This window comes from Sceloporus undulatus, chromosome 7 (assembly GCF_019175285.1).
Source record: "Sceloporus undulatus isolate JIND9_A2432 ecotype Alabama chromosome 7, SceUnd_v1.1, whole genome shotgun sequence".
NCBI lineage: Eukaryota > Metazoa > Chordata > Lepidosauria > Squamata > Phrynosomatidae > Sceloporus > Sceloporus undulatus.
In genome coordinates, this window is record NC_056528.1 from 41,080,162 (window position 1) to 41,096,922 (window position 16,761).

At 37.7% G+C, this 16,761-nt stretch overlaps 1 protein-coding gene across 6 annotated transcripts in view; it reads left to right on the forward strand.

The window, feature by feature from the left end:
- Positions 1-16,761, forward strand: part of DIAPH2 (diaphanous related formin 2) — a 111,332-nt gene that overhangs the window by 16,791 nt on the left and 77,780 nt on the right. For all 6 annotated transcript variants that reach the window (XR_006104929.1, XM_042478066.1, XM_042478064.1 and 3 more), the window contains 7 exons: positions 2,215-2,354; positions 4,854-4,928; positions 5,016-5,085; positions 6,381-6,517; positions 8,446-8,554; positions 9,254-9,364; positions 16,191-16,309. Coding sequence is in view for 5 of the 6 variants with exons in the window: in XM_042478066.1 (XP_042334000.1) it covers positions 2,215-2,354; positions 4,854-4,928; positions 5,016-5,085; positions 6,381-6,517; positions 8,446-8,554; positions 9,254-9,364; positions 16,191-16,309 (761 nt within the window). In the remaining variant the exon portion in view is untranslated. The remainder of the gene's footprint in view (positions 1-2,214; positions 2,355-4,853; positions 4,929-5,015; positions 5,086-6,380; positions 6,518-8,445; positions 8,555-9,253; positions 9,365-16,190; positions 16,310-16,761) is intronic.

The window sequence follows — 16,761 nt, forward strand, 5'->3', positions numbered from 1 at the left end:
AAGGGCCCTCCACTGCTAGCCTTTCTCTTTAGGAGAAGGCTGGCTGGAAGATAAGGATTGGTGAACACTTGCAATAATCCTATGCTGCTCGGCTTTCTCTTGAGGAAAAGGTCAGGCAGAGGAGGAGTGGGGGAATTAGTATTAATAATGTTAACTATTATTAATTAATAATTATTAATTAATAGTTAATTAAAACCTATCTGCGACCCAAATAAGTTAACCTATTTTAATTCTGGCCCCTTCCTACTGCCAAGTTGTGCAGGTCTGCTTTAGAGCAATCTGTAGGTTTTTGTGATCTATACAATCAAATTATTTGCTGTACTCTGTAAAACACATGCTGATTTCCCCCCTCTAGAATTCCTTTGTGTGTTCCATTGACCATCATATGTTTACAGTGTTAGTCCCTAGTGCCTCTTCCTTTCCCAAACCCCACTTGGACATCTGGATATTATCTCTCCATTTATGGTTTGAGTTTGTGTTGTAAAATTTTGAGCATTATTTTGCTTGTGTAGATTACTGCTATGGTTCTGTAACTGCTGTAGCCTTTTATATCTCTTTTTTGCTGTATTGAATCATCGAATCATAAAGTTGAAAGGGTCTAAACGAGGCAGCACACAAAAGACATAACTGTGCCACTCCAGGGCGCTAATGGTGCCTTGGCAGTGGGGCAGATGTCCCTTCCTGCCCATCCATACCGGGCCATACCCAGCTACCTAAGGCTCTCTCATAGAGCATAACTTCCAGATGCTTGACCATTTTGGTCGCCCTCCTCTCGGCATGCTCCAGCTTCTAAACGTCCTTTTTGAATTGTGGTGCCCAGACCTGGACACATTATTGCAGGTGAGGCCTAACCCAAGCTGAATAGAGTGATGCTATTAACACCAAATAGCATATATTTCTCAAGTCCTTTTTCTAAACCACATTAGCTTGTATATTTAACATAATTAAATTATATAAAATCATCATACATTTAAACAGCTATATAACCACTCATCAACAACTAACAACATATGTTTACCTGCTTGTTTAGCATATATAACCAACCTGCATTTCCCCTCCAAAGGTAGTACAAACCAATTTCCACCCACCATACCAGCTAATAGGAACAATGTATCATATCATCATGAATGAATAGCTATGTACAGCTATATATATCAAAAGCCTATACATGTCAACAAAGATATCAACAATTCTACACAAAGCATCAGATGACCAGGTTTGCATTCATTACATACCAGTTAGCACACATGTCAGTCAAATTACATATTAGTTGGCACACCTGATGTAAGCCTTTCTTTATATTGTTATAAAACAAAACATCCAAGTGAAGCATCATGACGCAGAATCATATCTTCCATTTGAAACTATACATGGTATAATACCATACATCACAGATGGATCATATCCAAGATACATGGTTCCCCAGCACAATAACTATGGCAGGATTAGCCCAATCCTGACACACACTTAGCTGTCTGGTACATTGGTTGTGGTTTGTTTAAAATTATTTTTAATGCTTGAAATGATTATGTTTCAGGTGCACATATGTCAGTTGTCTATTGTTTAAAATGCAAATTTATATAAAACGTAAATATATATTTGATTGTAAAGAGAGAGAGGTTGAGGAAAAGTTTTGCTGCAATTTACTTACTTTCAGTTTATGCCATAATAAATGTGTTAATCTTTCTTAAGTTTCCTCAGGTTTTGTTTTTTTTACTATTTTTTGACTCTGAAAAAGTATAACAGAATTATCAACACTGCCATTTGTAACCCATCTGATCTTTATACCTTAATAGATCACAAGTAGGCTCCAAGATCATGGATTCATCATCTTCTTTATGTCACGCTTTGTCCAAGGATTATACTAGTAGCCACCTTAACTGCAATTAGAAGCTTCTTTTCAAAAAGAGTTAAAGAGTTTTCACTGGTTTTTAATTCTTCACTTAAATTGTTAACATTGGTGAGGAAGTGAACATGAGAGAAGCAAAGGTCATGGGAATGAACTGCACTGTTTAGCATCCTACTCTGTATCCTTGAATCATGATTAAAGAAGTATTGTGTCTTCATATCACCTGTGATGCCATGCAGGAATTTACTGATAAAGAGTGAAACATAAGAATATGAGAAAACAGCCTTTTGAGCTAATATGCATACAGTAACTCAGTCATTTTTATCTGTTTTAGGACTAACATTTTATTTTGATCTTCTCTTAAGGGAGGCCTGAAAAATAGTAAGCATGAGTGCACTCTGTCTTCCCAAGAGTATGTCCATGAACTACGGTCAGGTATTTCAGAGGAAAAACTTCTCAACTGCTTAGAGTCCCTGAGAGTCTCTCTAACAAGCAACCCAGTCAGGTACATGCGATAAATTATTATCCAAAGAAATTGGAAGTTGTGTTTTGTAAAGTAATATGTATTACAAAATGAATATTTGCAGTGTTTATGATATTGAAATCAAAATACTACAGGAAAGGAGAGTTTGTTTTTTCTTCTAGAACATGTTTGAAAGATAGACCTTTTGATTTGCAGGTGTTAATCCAAACGTCTTTGGTGAATGAATTATTGTGGCAGACAACTGCCTGTAGGGCGGTTGGGGTTTAGGTTCTCAGATAGGGAAGAATAAATTTTAAAAGGACAAAGGAAGTCCAAGGAAATCAGTTTAAGGAGATAATTTCCTTGAGTAGTAGAGAGCTAGTGAAGTGAAGGCTCAGATCCACAGTAGTTCTGAGGAATTGAGACTTATGTATAACGCCTAGGATTCATAGGACCCATACTCCTAACAAATTAGCTATAAGGAACATGTGTAAAAACAAATATAATACCACTGAAATGTAACTGAAATTATTGAAGTAACTGAAACAACATTATCTTGTAACCAATAAAGCAATAGGCATTTTGTAACCATAATAATTAAGAACTATCTACTAAAGAAAGTAACTTCCTAAGTTCTTGTTGTAAATAAAACCTATTTTTCTTCTTGTTCACAATCTAGTGGCTGAAGTTATTACTTAGTAACAGCAATACTGTACAGTATAAACATACTACCAAGTATCTAAACACATTTATTGATAAAGAGGTATAAAGTGTAAAGTTAAGTGTAATAGGACTCAGGGTAGATATGTAGTTTAGGAGGGGAGAAAAACTTTGAACTACTTCTGAGGAAAAAACAGATGAGGAATCCTGTATAACCCGGAAGACTGGATCTCCATATATTATTTGGTGGGAGCTAGTAGCTGCCACATATTGGTGCCAAGCAGTGGGATCCAAAAGACCCATTGTGTTGGCATCAGAAAGATCCAGTAATGTCACATATAAAATGATGGCAGCAAGTGGATTACTGTCACAGTCAGAGATATTCAGAGGAAGAGGAGGATGGGGAAAGAAGGTTTTAACATCAAGTTGAGAAGGGAAGGGAAATGGGGTTTGGTGGGCAGAGAGATTGGGAGGAGAAGGAGGATAGGGGAGAAGGGAAATTGGATTTGGAAGGGATGGGAAATGGGATTTGGTGGTCAGGCGAAATCCAGAGGGGAAGGAGGATTGTAACATTGAATTGAAATGGTTTAATCACCTCTTTCACACACACTCCCTGCCTCAGTAGCACTTTCTGAAATCACTACCGAAGCACAGATAGTGAGGCATTGGGGCAGTGCTTCTTTCAGGACCTTTCTATGCAGTATTACTATATTGACCCGTATATAAGTCAACCCAGGATTTTATTTATTTATTGCATTTATACCCCTCTCTTCAGCCACAAAAACTTTTAGAGTGGCTTACAGATAGTTAATTATATGGTTTTCTGCCCTCGGGCATACAAACTAGAAAGACATGTATTAGTTTTTTAGGTATTATTTGTGCAATATTATCTATAAAGACTGAAGAATGGTGTGAAAGCACCAAAGAAGCTGTCTTCTGGCTGCTGATTATGATGGAAACATAAATAAAATTGTGGTGCCAGAAGATGATCTAAGGCTTAATTATTGGATTGGTATAGCTCCTTGGTATATCTAGTATAGTTCAGAAGTCATGTAGGGAAGCCTGAAAGCTTTCCTGAATATTTACTGAAAACTACTCCATAAAAGATTGTAGCCGGAAGAAAAACAACCCTTTAATGACTGAAGGCAAAAGACTTCTAGTGGAAAACCTAGTTTATATAGATGATGCTCATGAATAAAACTGAGTTCTGAGGGGATATCAACTCATTATCAGTTAACCAGAAATGTGAGGTGTGTGGAGAGATCTTGGCTTGTGATGTCCTAATATTTCATTTTGGGAATGGGAATCTTCACAACCAATCTCCATTTTTTTATGGTTCTTGAGAATAGTGGTGCAAATCCATTTATGGTCCTAACTGGAGTAGAGTCATTAACTAAATGCGAGTGATATAAGTGTTGAATTCAGATGCTGATTTAGATTTAGATAGGCCCCAAACAGACAGGCAGACGGGGATGGCTTCCTGCTGCTCTGGGGTGTGTGTTGTTTACACAATGCACGCTCCCGGAGCACCTGGAAGCTGCCCCAGGGCCATATTGGGGTTGACTAAGACAGCCAAATCTGGTCCCAAAGGAGTGGATATTTTGTGCTCCTATTTGGGGGCGCAGGAGGAAGCGTCTTTGGGGCCACAGCATATGTTTGCCCAGGTGATTGGACTCAAAGCAGCTGTTGAATTTACCTGTTGCACTTTAGGAAATCTGTATTTTGGCTTCCCTGTGAGTTATTGTTTGTGTATGTAGAGGTTTACTATATGTCTAAACTCTTGGCGCTTCACTTTCAGAAACAGCTACTAAACAGAGATTATTAAGTTTGTGATTATACAAAATAGCAGCTCTGAATTCATTTGCTTTTATTTTTTTACAGTTGGGTTAACAATTTTGGACATGAAGGACTTGGGCTTCTTTTGGATGTTCTTGAAAAACTGCTAGATAAGAAACAGTAAGTACAATAATGGAGACGAAATGGAATGGGAGCAAAAAGACACTTACTGTAATGTCTTTTGTAAATAATCTCTTTTTGTTAAAGGCAAGAAAATATTGACAAGAAAAATCAGCATAAACTAATACAGTGCCTCAAAGCATTTATGAATAATAAGGTAAGAATTTTAGTTCCTTCTGCTTTTGCTTTTCTTTGGATAACTTCAATTTATCTAGTCAGAATTGGCTTCTCCCATACTAGCCTATCTTTACACTCAGGTTCTCTGGGAAATGTTTGCTTCAACCAGATGGGATTAGACTGGCAACTGTTTCCCAGATGACCTTTTCGTCTGCTGCCCCTCAGACTGTGGAATCATCTGCTGGAAGAGATATGACAGCATAAAACAACATTAAAGACACATCTCTTCCAGCAGACCTACCCTCTCAATTTTAAATCATGTTTTTCAAGCTGTACAGTGTGCCCGCGCCATACGCGGCCTTGAGCATACGCGCTCAAGCTGCGGGGCGGAAGGGGCGGCGCATCCCATTCAACTGAATGGGCGCGTGCACCCGTTGCGCCCTGCGTGCGCCCGCGCCGCCGCACACGAGCCCCATTGTTTCCAATGGGGCTCGAGCATAGGCGGAATTCGCCTTACGCGGAGGAATCCGGAACGGATCCCCCGCGTAAGGCGAGGACGGACTGTATTTTTTTTAAGAAATGTACTTATATGTGTGTATTTTAATGACTTTATAGTATTGTATTTTAACTTATGGTTTTATGTGTTTTCTTTCTTTTTCTTTTTACATTTTTTAATTGTTTAATTGTGTGTAGCCTTGGGGAGAGGTGGGAAATAAATTATTATTATTATTATTATTATTATTATTATTATTATTATTATTAATCATCATTATTATTGCCTACTTAAGCACCTGAAGAAGTGGGTTTATTATTTATGGAAAAAAGGAAATGCTTACCCAACACATCCTTCTCTGTCCTGGAGTCCATTAAAATGTGATGGGGAACTATACATATATCAATATCTGTCCTTGCAGGATTGGTTTGTTTGAAGGCGGTGGGAGAGTTTCATGGTCTTATAGGAAAGAAAACATAACTCAGCCCAATTTTTCCTGTGCACTATAGGTATTGGTGTACATTCCTGTAGAATAGGAATTTTGATGTTTCAGGTATCCTTATATCCAGACATTAGGGTCTTTAAAGGTTAAAACTATCCCTTTGTGTTGGCACCAGCAATGGACTGTGAGCCACAGTATACTGTACATTTGAAACTATACTATTAACCTCACCTTTGTAGTATCCTAAGCTATCTTTTCCAAACGTTATAATTTATAATGGGATTGTAATGTTTTAAAATTATAGACATGTTGAAATTAATTTATTTCAAGTTGTGGATATCCTTATTTGAGAGAAGTGTGTACAGTATGTGTGTAAAACGTTATTTTATTTTATTTTTAGTATGGACTGCAAAGAATTCTAGGAGATGAAAGAAGCCTTTTTTTACTTGCCAGAGCAATTGATCCAAAACAACCAAATATGATGACAGAAACAGTAAAAATACTTTCTGCCATTTGTATTGTTGGAGAAGAAAATATGTAAGTTTAAAAATAACATGTTATTAATAAAATTTGCAAATATACCTCAAAGTACATAAAACTGACATTAAAACAACCACACAAGGGACAAATTCCTTCATCGTCAACCCTGACCAATCATAGTATTCAACAACTGATAAGTAGATCCTTCCATAAATTACTATTATGCTATTATAATCAGGCACTATTATAATCAGAACACTATTATAATTAGTGTAAATAATAAATGGAGCCCATATGACATAGAATAGTTTCTGTTTCGGGTCTTAACTTTTCTTGTGCACATACATAGTCAACTTTTCCATAAAGGCCAGGGACCAGAAACAGGTAAGCAATAACATAATGTTTGCTTATTTGAACACTGGTGTGGTCAACTTAAATTCAGTTTAATCTGTTCTCTTTCATATCTTTTCATTTGACATTGTATTGCAAAATATGTCTTTCTGGGAGGGCAGGACTCTACATTTAGTGGAAGGTATCAGTGTCTTTTACATTTGTTCTCATGCAATATGCCTGTTGATAGCAGTTGCTGGGAAGCAAAAAGTTGGTAAGCTAAAAGATGCCCTCATGACCTCCTTATGAACATCCCAGAGGTATTTGATTAGCTACAATGAGAAATTTGATGTGATCTATTTCGGCCTTCCTAATTTTGCTATTGGGTATGTTTAGACATCATAATAAGCCCAAATTCTTTATAATCTTCTCTTATTGTGAATGAGCAACCATCCAGATACAGCTGCTTAATTCTTCTCACTTCTCCCCTGCTTCAAGTGGTAGATCCAAAACCAGTACTTCAGGATCTCAAAGAACTTTCAATCATGACCCCACTTCTTAGTAGAAGCCAAAATGATTCAGTTGAGGAATGCTTTGAATGTACCATGAGACAACATGACTCAGAGGAAAGAACAGCAATGCTTGTTGAAGTTGGAGGCACTCATAAAAGAGGAAAACCACAACAGTAATGGTTTGATGCAATCAAGGAAGCTATGACCCTGAGTTTGCAAGACCCTAAGAGGGCTTTTAATAACAGGATATCTTGGAGGTTTTTATTCAGACAGTTGCCATATGTTTAGGCTGACATGATGCAGGGACGTAGCCGGGGGGGGGGGGGGGGGGGCGGGGGGTCCGGACCCCCCCCCTTCCATTAGAAAAATGAATGGTGTGTGCTGCTGCGCCGCCGCACTCAAGCCCCATTATAATGGTGGCACTTAGTCTGGACCCCCCCCTTCCTAAAATCCTAGCTACGTCCCTGCATGATGACAATTAAAAACGAAATGGGCACCATATTTCTGCCCCACAGCATCATTTTAGTCCACAGAGCTCTTTTTTTCAAACCTAAAAGTGACCAGATTTGTCACAGTTCTGAGACAGACCTTGGGGAAAGGGATATGCTGTTATAATAATGGCACTCCCTTGATGGCACAACTAGCCATCTTTGACCAAGAAAATTGGGTAACCCCCAAACAATCTTGAATTTAGTGTTATAGATCAGGATTTTGATTTCTCTCTCTGACATACCAGACTCATAAACTATGTTAATTCATTCCTAAAGACTGGATTTTCAGGGGAGAAACCTGGTTTCTATATCATGCTAAACAATCACATATGGAAGTTCTGTTTGTTCAGTTCTACTGAACAGCATTGGGAATGGTTGGGCAGCATTCATGAGGGGGATGCTCATAGACAATGAGACAGGATTCCCTTCAGGAAACAGAATCAAGGATTATATTCCCTGTTCTTTTAAATTCTGTTTGATGGCAGGTAACTGCTTTTTGTGTGCATTTTAAAAAATAAATGTCCTATGAAAAAGATAAAAAATTATGTTAAGAAGGCAAGTATTTTTGAGTAATCTCTTAAATTCTAAAAAAGGAAGTACATGCATGTATATTATAAGAAAGAAAATTAAATAAAATACACTTCTGTTGCAGTTTGGACAAAATTTTAGCAGCCATAACAATTGCAGCAGAGAGAAATAATGGAGAGCGGTTCTGTAATATTGTGGAGGGGCTTGAGAATCATGAAGCCTTGCAGTTACAGGTAGGAATCTTCAGTTTATAACTTTGTTAATTAGATAAGATTATAAACAGTCGTGTACTTCACTAAATGTGTTCCTGTAGTGTGAGAAAGGTGGGATATATGTGAATAAAATAATAATAATAACAAAGCACTGTGTAACAGATGGCTGCAAAAATATGAACAGGGCTTGAAAGGTGCCCAAAGAAACAATTCATCCCGGTTTAATAAAGAATGGTGGCATGTGCATGTGACTGTGCTGCCATTAGGGACAGCCCCTGCTGTCCTGTGGTAGTGTGTGCATGCAGCCATGCCGCCATTCAGTTCCATTGTTCCCCATGGCAGCACAATTGTGTGCATGCGCTGCCACGGGACAACAGGGGCTGTCCCTAATGGCGGTGCGGTCGCGTGCACATGCCATCATTTGGGAGAATGTGGGCTTGAGCATCCATGGCTTTTGGTATCTGCGGGGGGGCGGGTCTAGAATTTGGATCCCCCGCAGATACTGAGGGCTGACTGTATTGCGTTTGATTCATGCTTTGTAGAGGTCAGACTTTAGTGGGGTCCATTATTGGTAACATAGCTTTATATACTACTGAATTTTGTGAAGTAGGTTTAAGTAGTTTTCTATGTTTAGGAAGCTGTTTTTTCCAGTGTTTATTGCTCATGTTCATTGGAAAGCTGAGTCTAATAAGTTACTTTTACCATAATTTTTACTTTCAGGCAGCCTGCATGCAGCTCATAAATGCCCTTGTCACTTCTCCTGAAGATCTTGATTTTAGGATACACTTGAGAAATGAATTTCTGCGCTGTGGGTTAAAGAAAATATTGCCAGTAAGTTATTTGTAGGAGAACTACTAATGCACTGAACTTTATGATTTCTTGCCTCATAATTATAAATCTTACGTAGGATAGCTCAAAATGTTTTAATCATTTTGAAATGGGAGCAAAATCTTAAAACATTAAAAATATATGCTAATAGAAATGAATGTTTATTTCTTCACTGATGGTTAGTTAGATCCATCTCTGGTTCTAATATATATTTGGTAAAATAAAATAATAATTTGTACATGAGGAACTCACATTAGAAATCCAACATCATCATAGTCTTGGTTGCATAGAGAGACCATTTTTCAGGTTTGACTCTCATATGAAAATAACCTACAAGAAAGAGTAAATAAGACTGTTACAGCAAGTTTCAGTTATGCTACATGTGAAGTATTCTTTTTGTTGGTTTTGTAAAACAAAACAAAAGACACAAAACAAAACACAAAATAATAGTTTAAAACACATGTTAACATCAAAGTTTAATTCAATCAGAGTGCCTAACTTTTTTTTTAAAAAAAATAGAACTACTTCTATCAAGTCACCTAAAAGAACCTGATAAATAAAGTGTATATTACATATTAGGAACAGGAAGAATATACATGAATTGTACATTTTTAATACGTGGTGCTGCCTGGTGAATTAAGGATTTGGGGTTGGCAGGTGGTTGGTAGGAGGCCACCACCCCCTACAGTTGGACACAACTTGGCAACCTTGTCAAAGGGGAAATCCTTACCTTTACTCTCTCTTTTTTAGCCATGACAATAGAAGGATTTCTGCTTTTTGCCTTTTAATTGTAGCTCTAATTTTTCACAGCATTCTCCCACAGTAAATGTAGTATAATTCAGTGGGGAAATCTGAAACTTTATAACCTATTTTTCTTAGTATCTTTGATTACTAAATTATTAAGACCTCAGATCTCTGGGTGTATTATTTCATTACCACAGTAGGAAATGCATTATTTCCAATATGAACTTACTTATAAAGACCTTATACCAGACTTGAGCAAGATAAACAAATGATGAGATTCTGTAAAGTGATTGGACCATTTCCATAGGAAGAGGTTGCATAGGGGGTTTTGAGGCCTGTCAAACATTTGGCCTTGGGGGGGAAATGCATTGTATAGTACTTTTATTTAGCGCTCCAGACAGCCAGTCATGTCATCTTTAAGGTTGCTTTCACATTGATCAAATTTATTTGTACTTCTTCGGCAAGCCCGCTAGTGCATCCCACTCATGCATGATTGGTTCTGTTTTGGTTACATGATGACTTGTATTTGTATTCGGTTTGCTATTACATGTCAGGAGTGGGGAATCTGAAACCTGTAGGTTGCATGTACCCCAGGTACATCTCTGCTTTCCCCAATCCCCCTTATATATTTGGAGACAAAAATTATACAAAGTTGTCAATTATGCTTCTATCAAGTGCAGATAATTAAAATGCACCCCTACCCCAAAACAAAAAATGTATCCAGAAATACACAGAAATAGAAACCTGAAGTTACTTCATTTTCATTTTCAGACAATTTGTGCATGATTTTGGGGGGAGTGGTACAGCCTGCTGTGGAGGGGAGTGCATTATCCACACACACACACACACACACACTCACTCAAGAGAGAGAGAGCGTGTGAGAGAGGGAGAGAGCATGGAGTAGTGGTTTAGTGTTGGATTATGGCTCTGGATACTAGGGTTCAATTTTTCGTATGATCTTTCATTCTGTTCTGTGTCCTGTTTTCACATTTCGGTTGCCTATGATTAGGACGAAGTCCTTTTTTGGTGTGTGATTAGTTTCTTCTTGGACTCCCATATAGGAGCTCTCAATTTCTTCTTGTTTTGCCTCTGTGGTTGGAGCATAAACTTGCATTGTGGTTATATTAATGGGTTTTCTCTGATGTTTTAGGGCTTGTCTATTGGTGCAGCTACACTATGGAACTAATGCAGTTTGATACCACTTTCAGTGCTGTAGCTTTATGTTGTGGAATCCTGAGCTTTACAGTTTTACAAGGTCTTTAGCCTTCTCTGCCAAAGAATGTTGGTGCTTCACAAAACTACAGATCCCAAGATTCTGTAGGATGGAAGCATTGCAGTTAAAGTGGTATTAAACTGCACTATTTCTATGGTGTAGATGCACTTTACATCTACAGGGGGAAAAACCTGACAACCCCCCTCTCCTCCGAAAAATCTGACATGATCAGGACACACAGCACATGGCCCTGTCAGTAGCAAACTCAGTGTATAATGTCTTAAACCAATTTGGTGGTGGTGGCAGGACAGATCATGGTCTGAAAGGTATCACCATTTTTCTCTGTGAGATACTGTCACCACTGTTCATTCTCAGAGCCAGGACAGATCACTGCCTGGCAGGAATCAACATTTATCAAGGTCTGGGACAGTTTCCCACCTGAGACAATGTTTACAAGCTACCACAAGTGAGTGCAAGGGAAAACAGATTTCCCCCAAGTATAGGCAAGCCTCAGAGTTTACATTATATCTTTTGATTGTTTTTGCCATGTCTCCCCTCACTATAAGTGCCACTCCATTTCTTCTTAGATTTTTGTTTCTTCAATAAAACATTGTGTAATTAACTGACTCAAAATGTCCCTTTCCTGCCCATTTGAACTTGCTCATCCCTAGTATTGCTATGTTTATGATTGATTTCTTGTTTTGCTATGGCCTGAAACAGATGGGCCAAAAAATGTGGTTTCTGGGTGCATTCAGGGCGTAGCATTTAGATGACACACACAGGGAAAAACCATAATAGACCTGCATCTTCTCCAAAGAAATGGGCCAAGAAGGAATGGTATAATACTGGCCCGGTTCAAAACCATGGTAGTGTCCTGGATCAGGGCCAGTAGCGTGCCATGGACTGCTTTTGTGACCCATCTATTTTGGCCCCATGTCTAGCATCCCTTGGTTCATGCTTATCACATTCCATGTTCCTATGAGTTGTGCAGCTTCGTCTTTTCTTTCCTCTTCTAGGCATGTCAACAGTTGGTCTGCTTTTTGGTTTGAGTTCAGTCGTGCCATTAGCTCCCTCATTATTCCTAGTTTTCTACAGCTCTACCCTAGTAGTTCTCTGTGTACAGTTGGCCCATTTTGTACACAGGTTTTTTATACACGGATTCAAGCATCCATGGTTTGAAGTTCAAAAAAAGTATAAATTTCAAATATCAAACCCTAAGTCCATAATCCATAATTTCACCCCCAAAATCTGCCCTTGATGTATACTCGAGGCCAACATACAGTTGAGTATATACAGTAGAAAATAAATGGCAGGTAAAATAACTAAGTTGTAAGGTGAGAGAAAATGTTTAAGACTACATCAAAATTCTGTTTTAAAGGATTTTATAGTAGATATAAGACAAAAAAATCTTATATATATTCTATCATAGCAGATTCATAGTCTAGATTTTTTCTTGACATTTGGCATAATTTAGATTTTAATTGGAATGTTCACTTAAGGATCCACATTTTAATAAAATATTGTTTAATAAAGCAGGAAATGAGTAAGTCTGGTGAATGACACAGTTGTTTTGGGAACAGCTTTCGATCATCGTGACAGATGTTCACCCTTAATTAAATATTTCGTTTCACAACTGGAGGTGAAAATTAGTATGACTTGGCTGTTTGTGAAAGCAACACAATTTCATTGAAAAGTAAGCCAGTCATTAATATTTTTAAATGTTATTTCAGAATGAGGATTTGTCAAGATTGTCTTAACCTGAAAATGGTGACTTGAATTATAGCACATTTCTCTAAGTATCTGTCCATAAAAACTAGAATGGAGGAGAAATTCTTTTTGCTAACAAAACTCTGTACTCTTACAAAATGCTCATTATATGCTTGTTTTTTTTATTTGTGCTATTATATAAAAAGTAAATGTTTTCTTTTTATCTGCAAGAAGTCTTTTTTGCATAATGTGTGCAAAAAGTTTGCCTTTGTCAATATTCTTAAACTTTTTTAATTATTACTTGTCAAGAAGACAAGATTTTTTATATTGCTGCTTGGTTAAATAATTGATGAATCTTTATTTAGTCTGAATTCTTGATATGCAAATCAGATAATCATTATTCAGTACAACAGCTTCTGTTCAATGTGGCTAATTGTGGGCTCCACATTCCTGACATTTTTGTTGTAGGCACGTGGTCATCTCTACTTCTTCTATTCTCATCTTTGAATGTCCTCATTTGTGATTATCAAATGTCTTTTGATAAGCTACGAGATAAAAGGGATCATAGTAAAAGAACATCAAGGTGATATATTTAATCCCAACAATCTCTAGTGTGGCATGCTATAAAAAATATTTTTTTACTTATTCTTAAAAACAGAGAAAAATTATGCATGTGGTTTTTAATATGTTGCAGAGATATCATTTAATATTTAAACATGAGTTGGAATGGTTTTTTTAATGTAGTACTCAAATCTAAAAGTCACCAAAGTGTATGATCTAATAATGCAGCTTATGATTCTATGATTCTCCAATGTTAAAAAAAAAATCTGGTTAAAATCAACCACTAAGCGAATTTGAAAATTGACCAGCTAGTAATTATTTATGTGATGGAGGATTATAGTTAAATGGCATAGTCAAAGTCATTTTAGATCTTAGTAGATACTCTTTGAGCATGGATTTGTATAAATTGGTTGCGTTAAAGAATGATAGAAGGGCATATATGTTTTGTTGACTTATGAGTATGCAAGGATTATGAGTCTAATTGAATTAGTGTGCCTGTGAAGCCAAATGTATAGTTTTCAATTTATGCAAAAAGGTACAATCCTTTACATGGATATGTTACATGAAAAAATATTTTAGGACAAATCAGTGTAGTGAAAGACATTTCCAACAAGAAGTATCACATGAGCCCAGCCGTTCTTCAGCAGAGATTTGGAAATGAATTTTAACCCGTCTTCTCTTGAAATTATTTAAATACCATTCTAAGTATTACTCAATGTATGAGCTACCAGTGCATAAGTAGCTTCTGGAAAGAACACTGTGTTTTTGACAGAAACACACTTATATTGCCTAATTTAAAGGAGAGTTAATCATAGAATCCTAAAATTGTAGAGCTGGAATAGACGACAAGGGCCATGCAATCCAACGCCTACCATGCAGGAACTCACATTCAAAGTTGAGGTGAATGTGTGACAATTATATAATTAAACATATGTTTTTATAGTATTTGATTTCATTTTCCTTGCAAGATGCATGAGCAAAACAAATACCTTAATTTGGCACACTTCTTTGTATGGGTAGTCCCAATTGTGGCAGCAAAATAGTAACAGTTAAAATAGAATTCTCAATACGCCATACTTGGACTGTTGTGTTTGAATATATCCAATTAAGTATTGTTAATGTTACAAAGCGTTTGTGTCAGAACTACAATCACCTCTCCACATTTATGAGGGTTAAGGGCACAGAACCCTTGTGAAAGTGAAAACAACATGAATACAGTGGAGGTATGGGCAAGGTTCCCTCCCAGGATGGCTCCTCAGGCTTGTGAATGCCCAGAGGGGCATTATGAAAACTGTTCATGGTTGCCACCTCTTCTAAAGCCTGGGGCTGCTTTGTGTGCTTAAAACAGGACCCCATGCTCTCCCTCTCTTCCCACCCTGTAGCAGCTCAGGCTCAGTGGAGAACTAATGAGAGCAATTGCTCCAGATGGAGAGGTGGGGAGAGGGAGAACATGGAAGCAATTTGTCAGAAATCCAGCAACCCCTTCTCAGTTTTAGACACAGGGCTCTCGCCATTTCAGCAACTTTAGCTCCCCCCCACACCTTTTCTTCTCAGCCAGGCAGGCTAGCTTCTGTTTGCTTGAAACTGGGATGGGGGGGGGGGGGTTACTGGTTTCCTTCCTGACAAACTGCTTCCATGTGTGCTCTCTCCCCACCATCTGATCTTGGGCGATTGCTCTTGATAGTTCTCCATGGAGCCTGAGCTGCTGGAGGGTGGAAAGAGAGGGAAAGCATGGAGGCAGTTTGTCAGAAAGGAATCCAACAATGCCATCCTGATTTCAGACACACAGAGGCTAACCTGTCTGGCTGGGGAGAAAAGGAAGGAGGAAAAGATAAAGTTGCTGAAAACGGTGCAGAGCTCTCTCTTCGTGCCTGAAACTGGGACAGGTTGCTGAATTTTCCCACTCTCCAGCAACTCAGGCTTCATGGAAAACTATTGAGAGCAATTGTCCCAGATTGGGTGGTGGGCAAATGAAGAATCAGAAGCATCCCAGCAACTCCTTCCCAGTTCCAGGCACACAGAGGCTAGCCTGCCTTGCTGGTGAGAGAAGGAATGTGAAAAACTCCAGGTTGCTCTAAATGGCATGCAGCTGTGTACAGCCACAGAACAACAGGCTTTGGGAGGCAGTTGGGGGCAGTCCGAGGCTGTTGCCTGAATGTGCATGTGGTGGTCTTGGGCTTGGGGGAGTGGAAGCTTAAGAAGAGCTGTGGCAAACCCGCAAATAATCAAATTTGCAAATCTCAACCCCGCAAATGTGAAGAGCTGACTGTATATTAATCCTAAAGAATCAAGTTTAGAAAAGTTTTGGTTTTGTATGCCTATAGAATGAGAGTTGGATAATGTGATAATTTTGTCATACCATCTCTTTGTTTTATCATGTGTAAATGCAATAGATCCTTGTGGTATACTGTGTTGAAAGCTCTACCTGTCATAAGCATGCAGAGAATAAATAGAAGGGCTATATGGTTTCTGCAACATCTACTATTTGAAACTCAACATCCAACCTTCATTTGTTTGTTTATATTTTGCATTCTTAACTATAGAAGAGATCATTTGAAGACAGGTTTTAAGATAAACTGTTCAATGTATTTCATGGAATATTAGGATCTGAAAGAGAAGGAGAATGAAGAACTTGATATTCAGCTGAAAGTATTTGATGAAAACAAAGAAGAAGATTTAATTGAATTGGCCCATCGCCTCAATGACATCAAAGTTGAAATGGAATATCCTTTTAAATTGTGACATTGTTTTGCTTAAGAAATTAGTGGTAATAGAAAACAAGATAGTTCTAAGCCAGTATTAGTCTATTAAAGAGGTTACAGAAAGATGTTAAGGCAAGTAAATGATAAAAAAATAGAGGAGCTTTTTGCAGTAAAAGCTAAATGTTGTAATCTCATAATCTGGGGCACACATCAAGATATCAATATTAACAAGTAACAGTTGTTGACAATTTTAAAAATTCTGTAGTCACACACATACAGCAGTTTTTAGAGTATTTTTTTCAAGTTTTAATAAGAATACATTATTGAAATAGACTTATGTCCTTTAGTGAGGGACTATGGGATTGGAGTTTCTAATTTAAGTATTTGATAAGTTAGATGGTAGATGCCAAAGATGGAAAAGAATGGGCTTATATTTTATCATATAGAACTCAACTTTCTTTAGCACTGCAAAG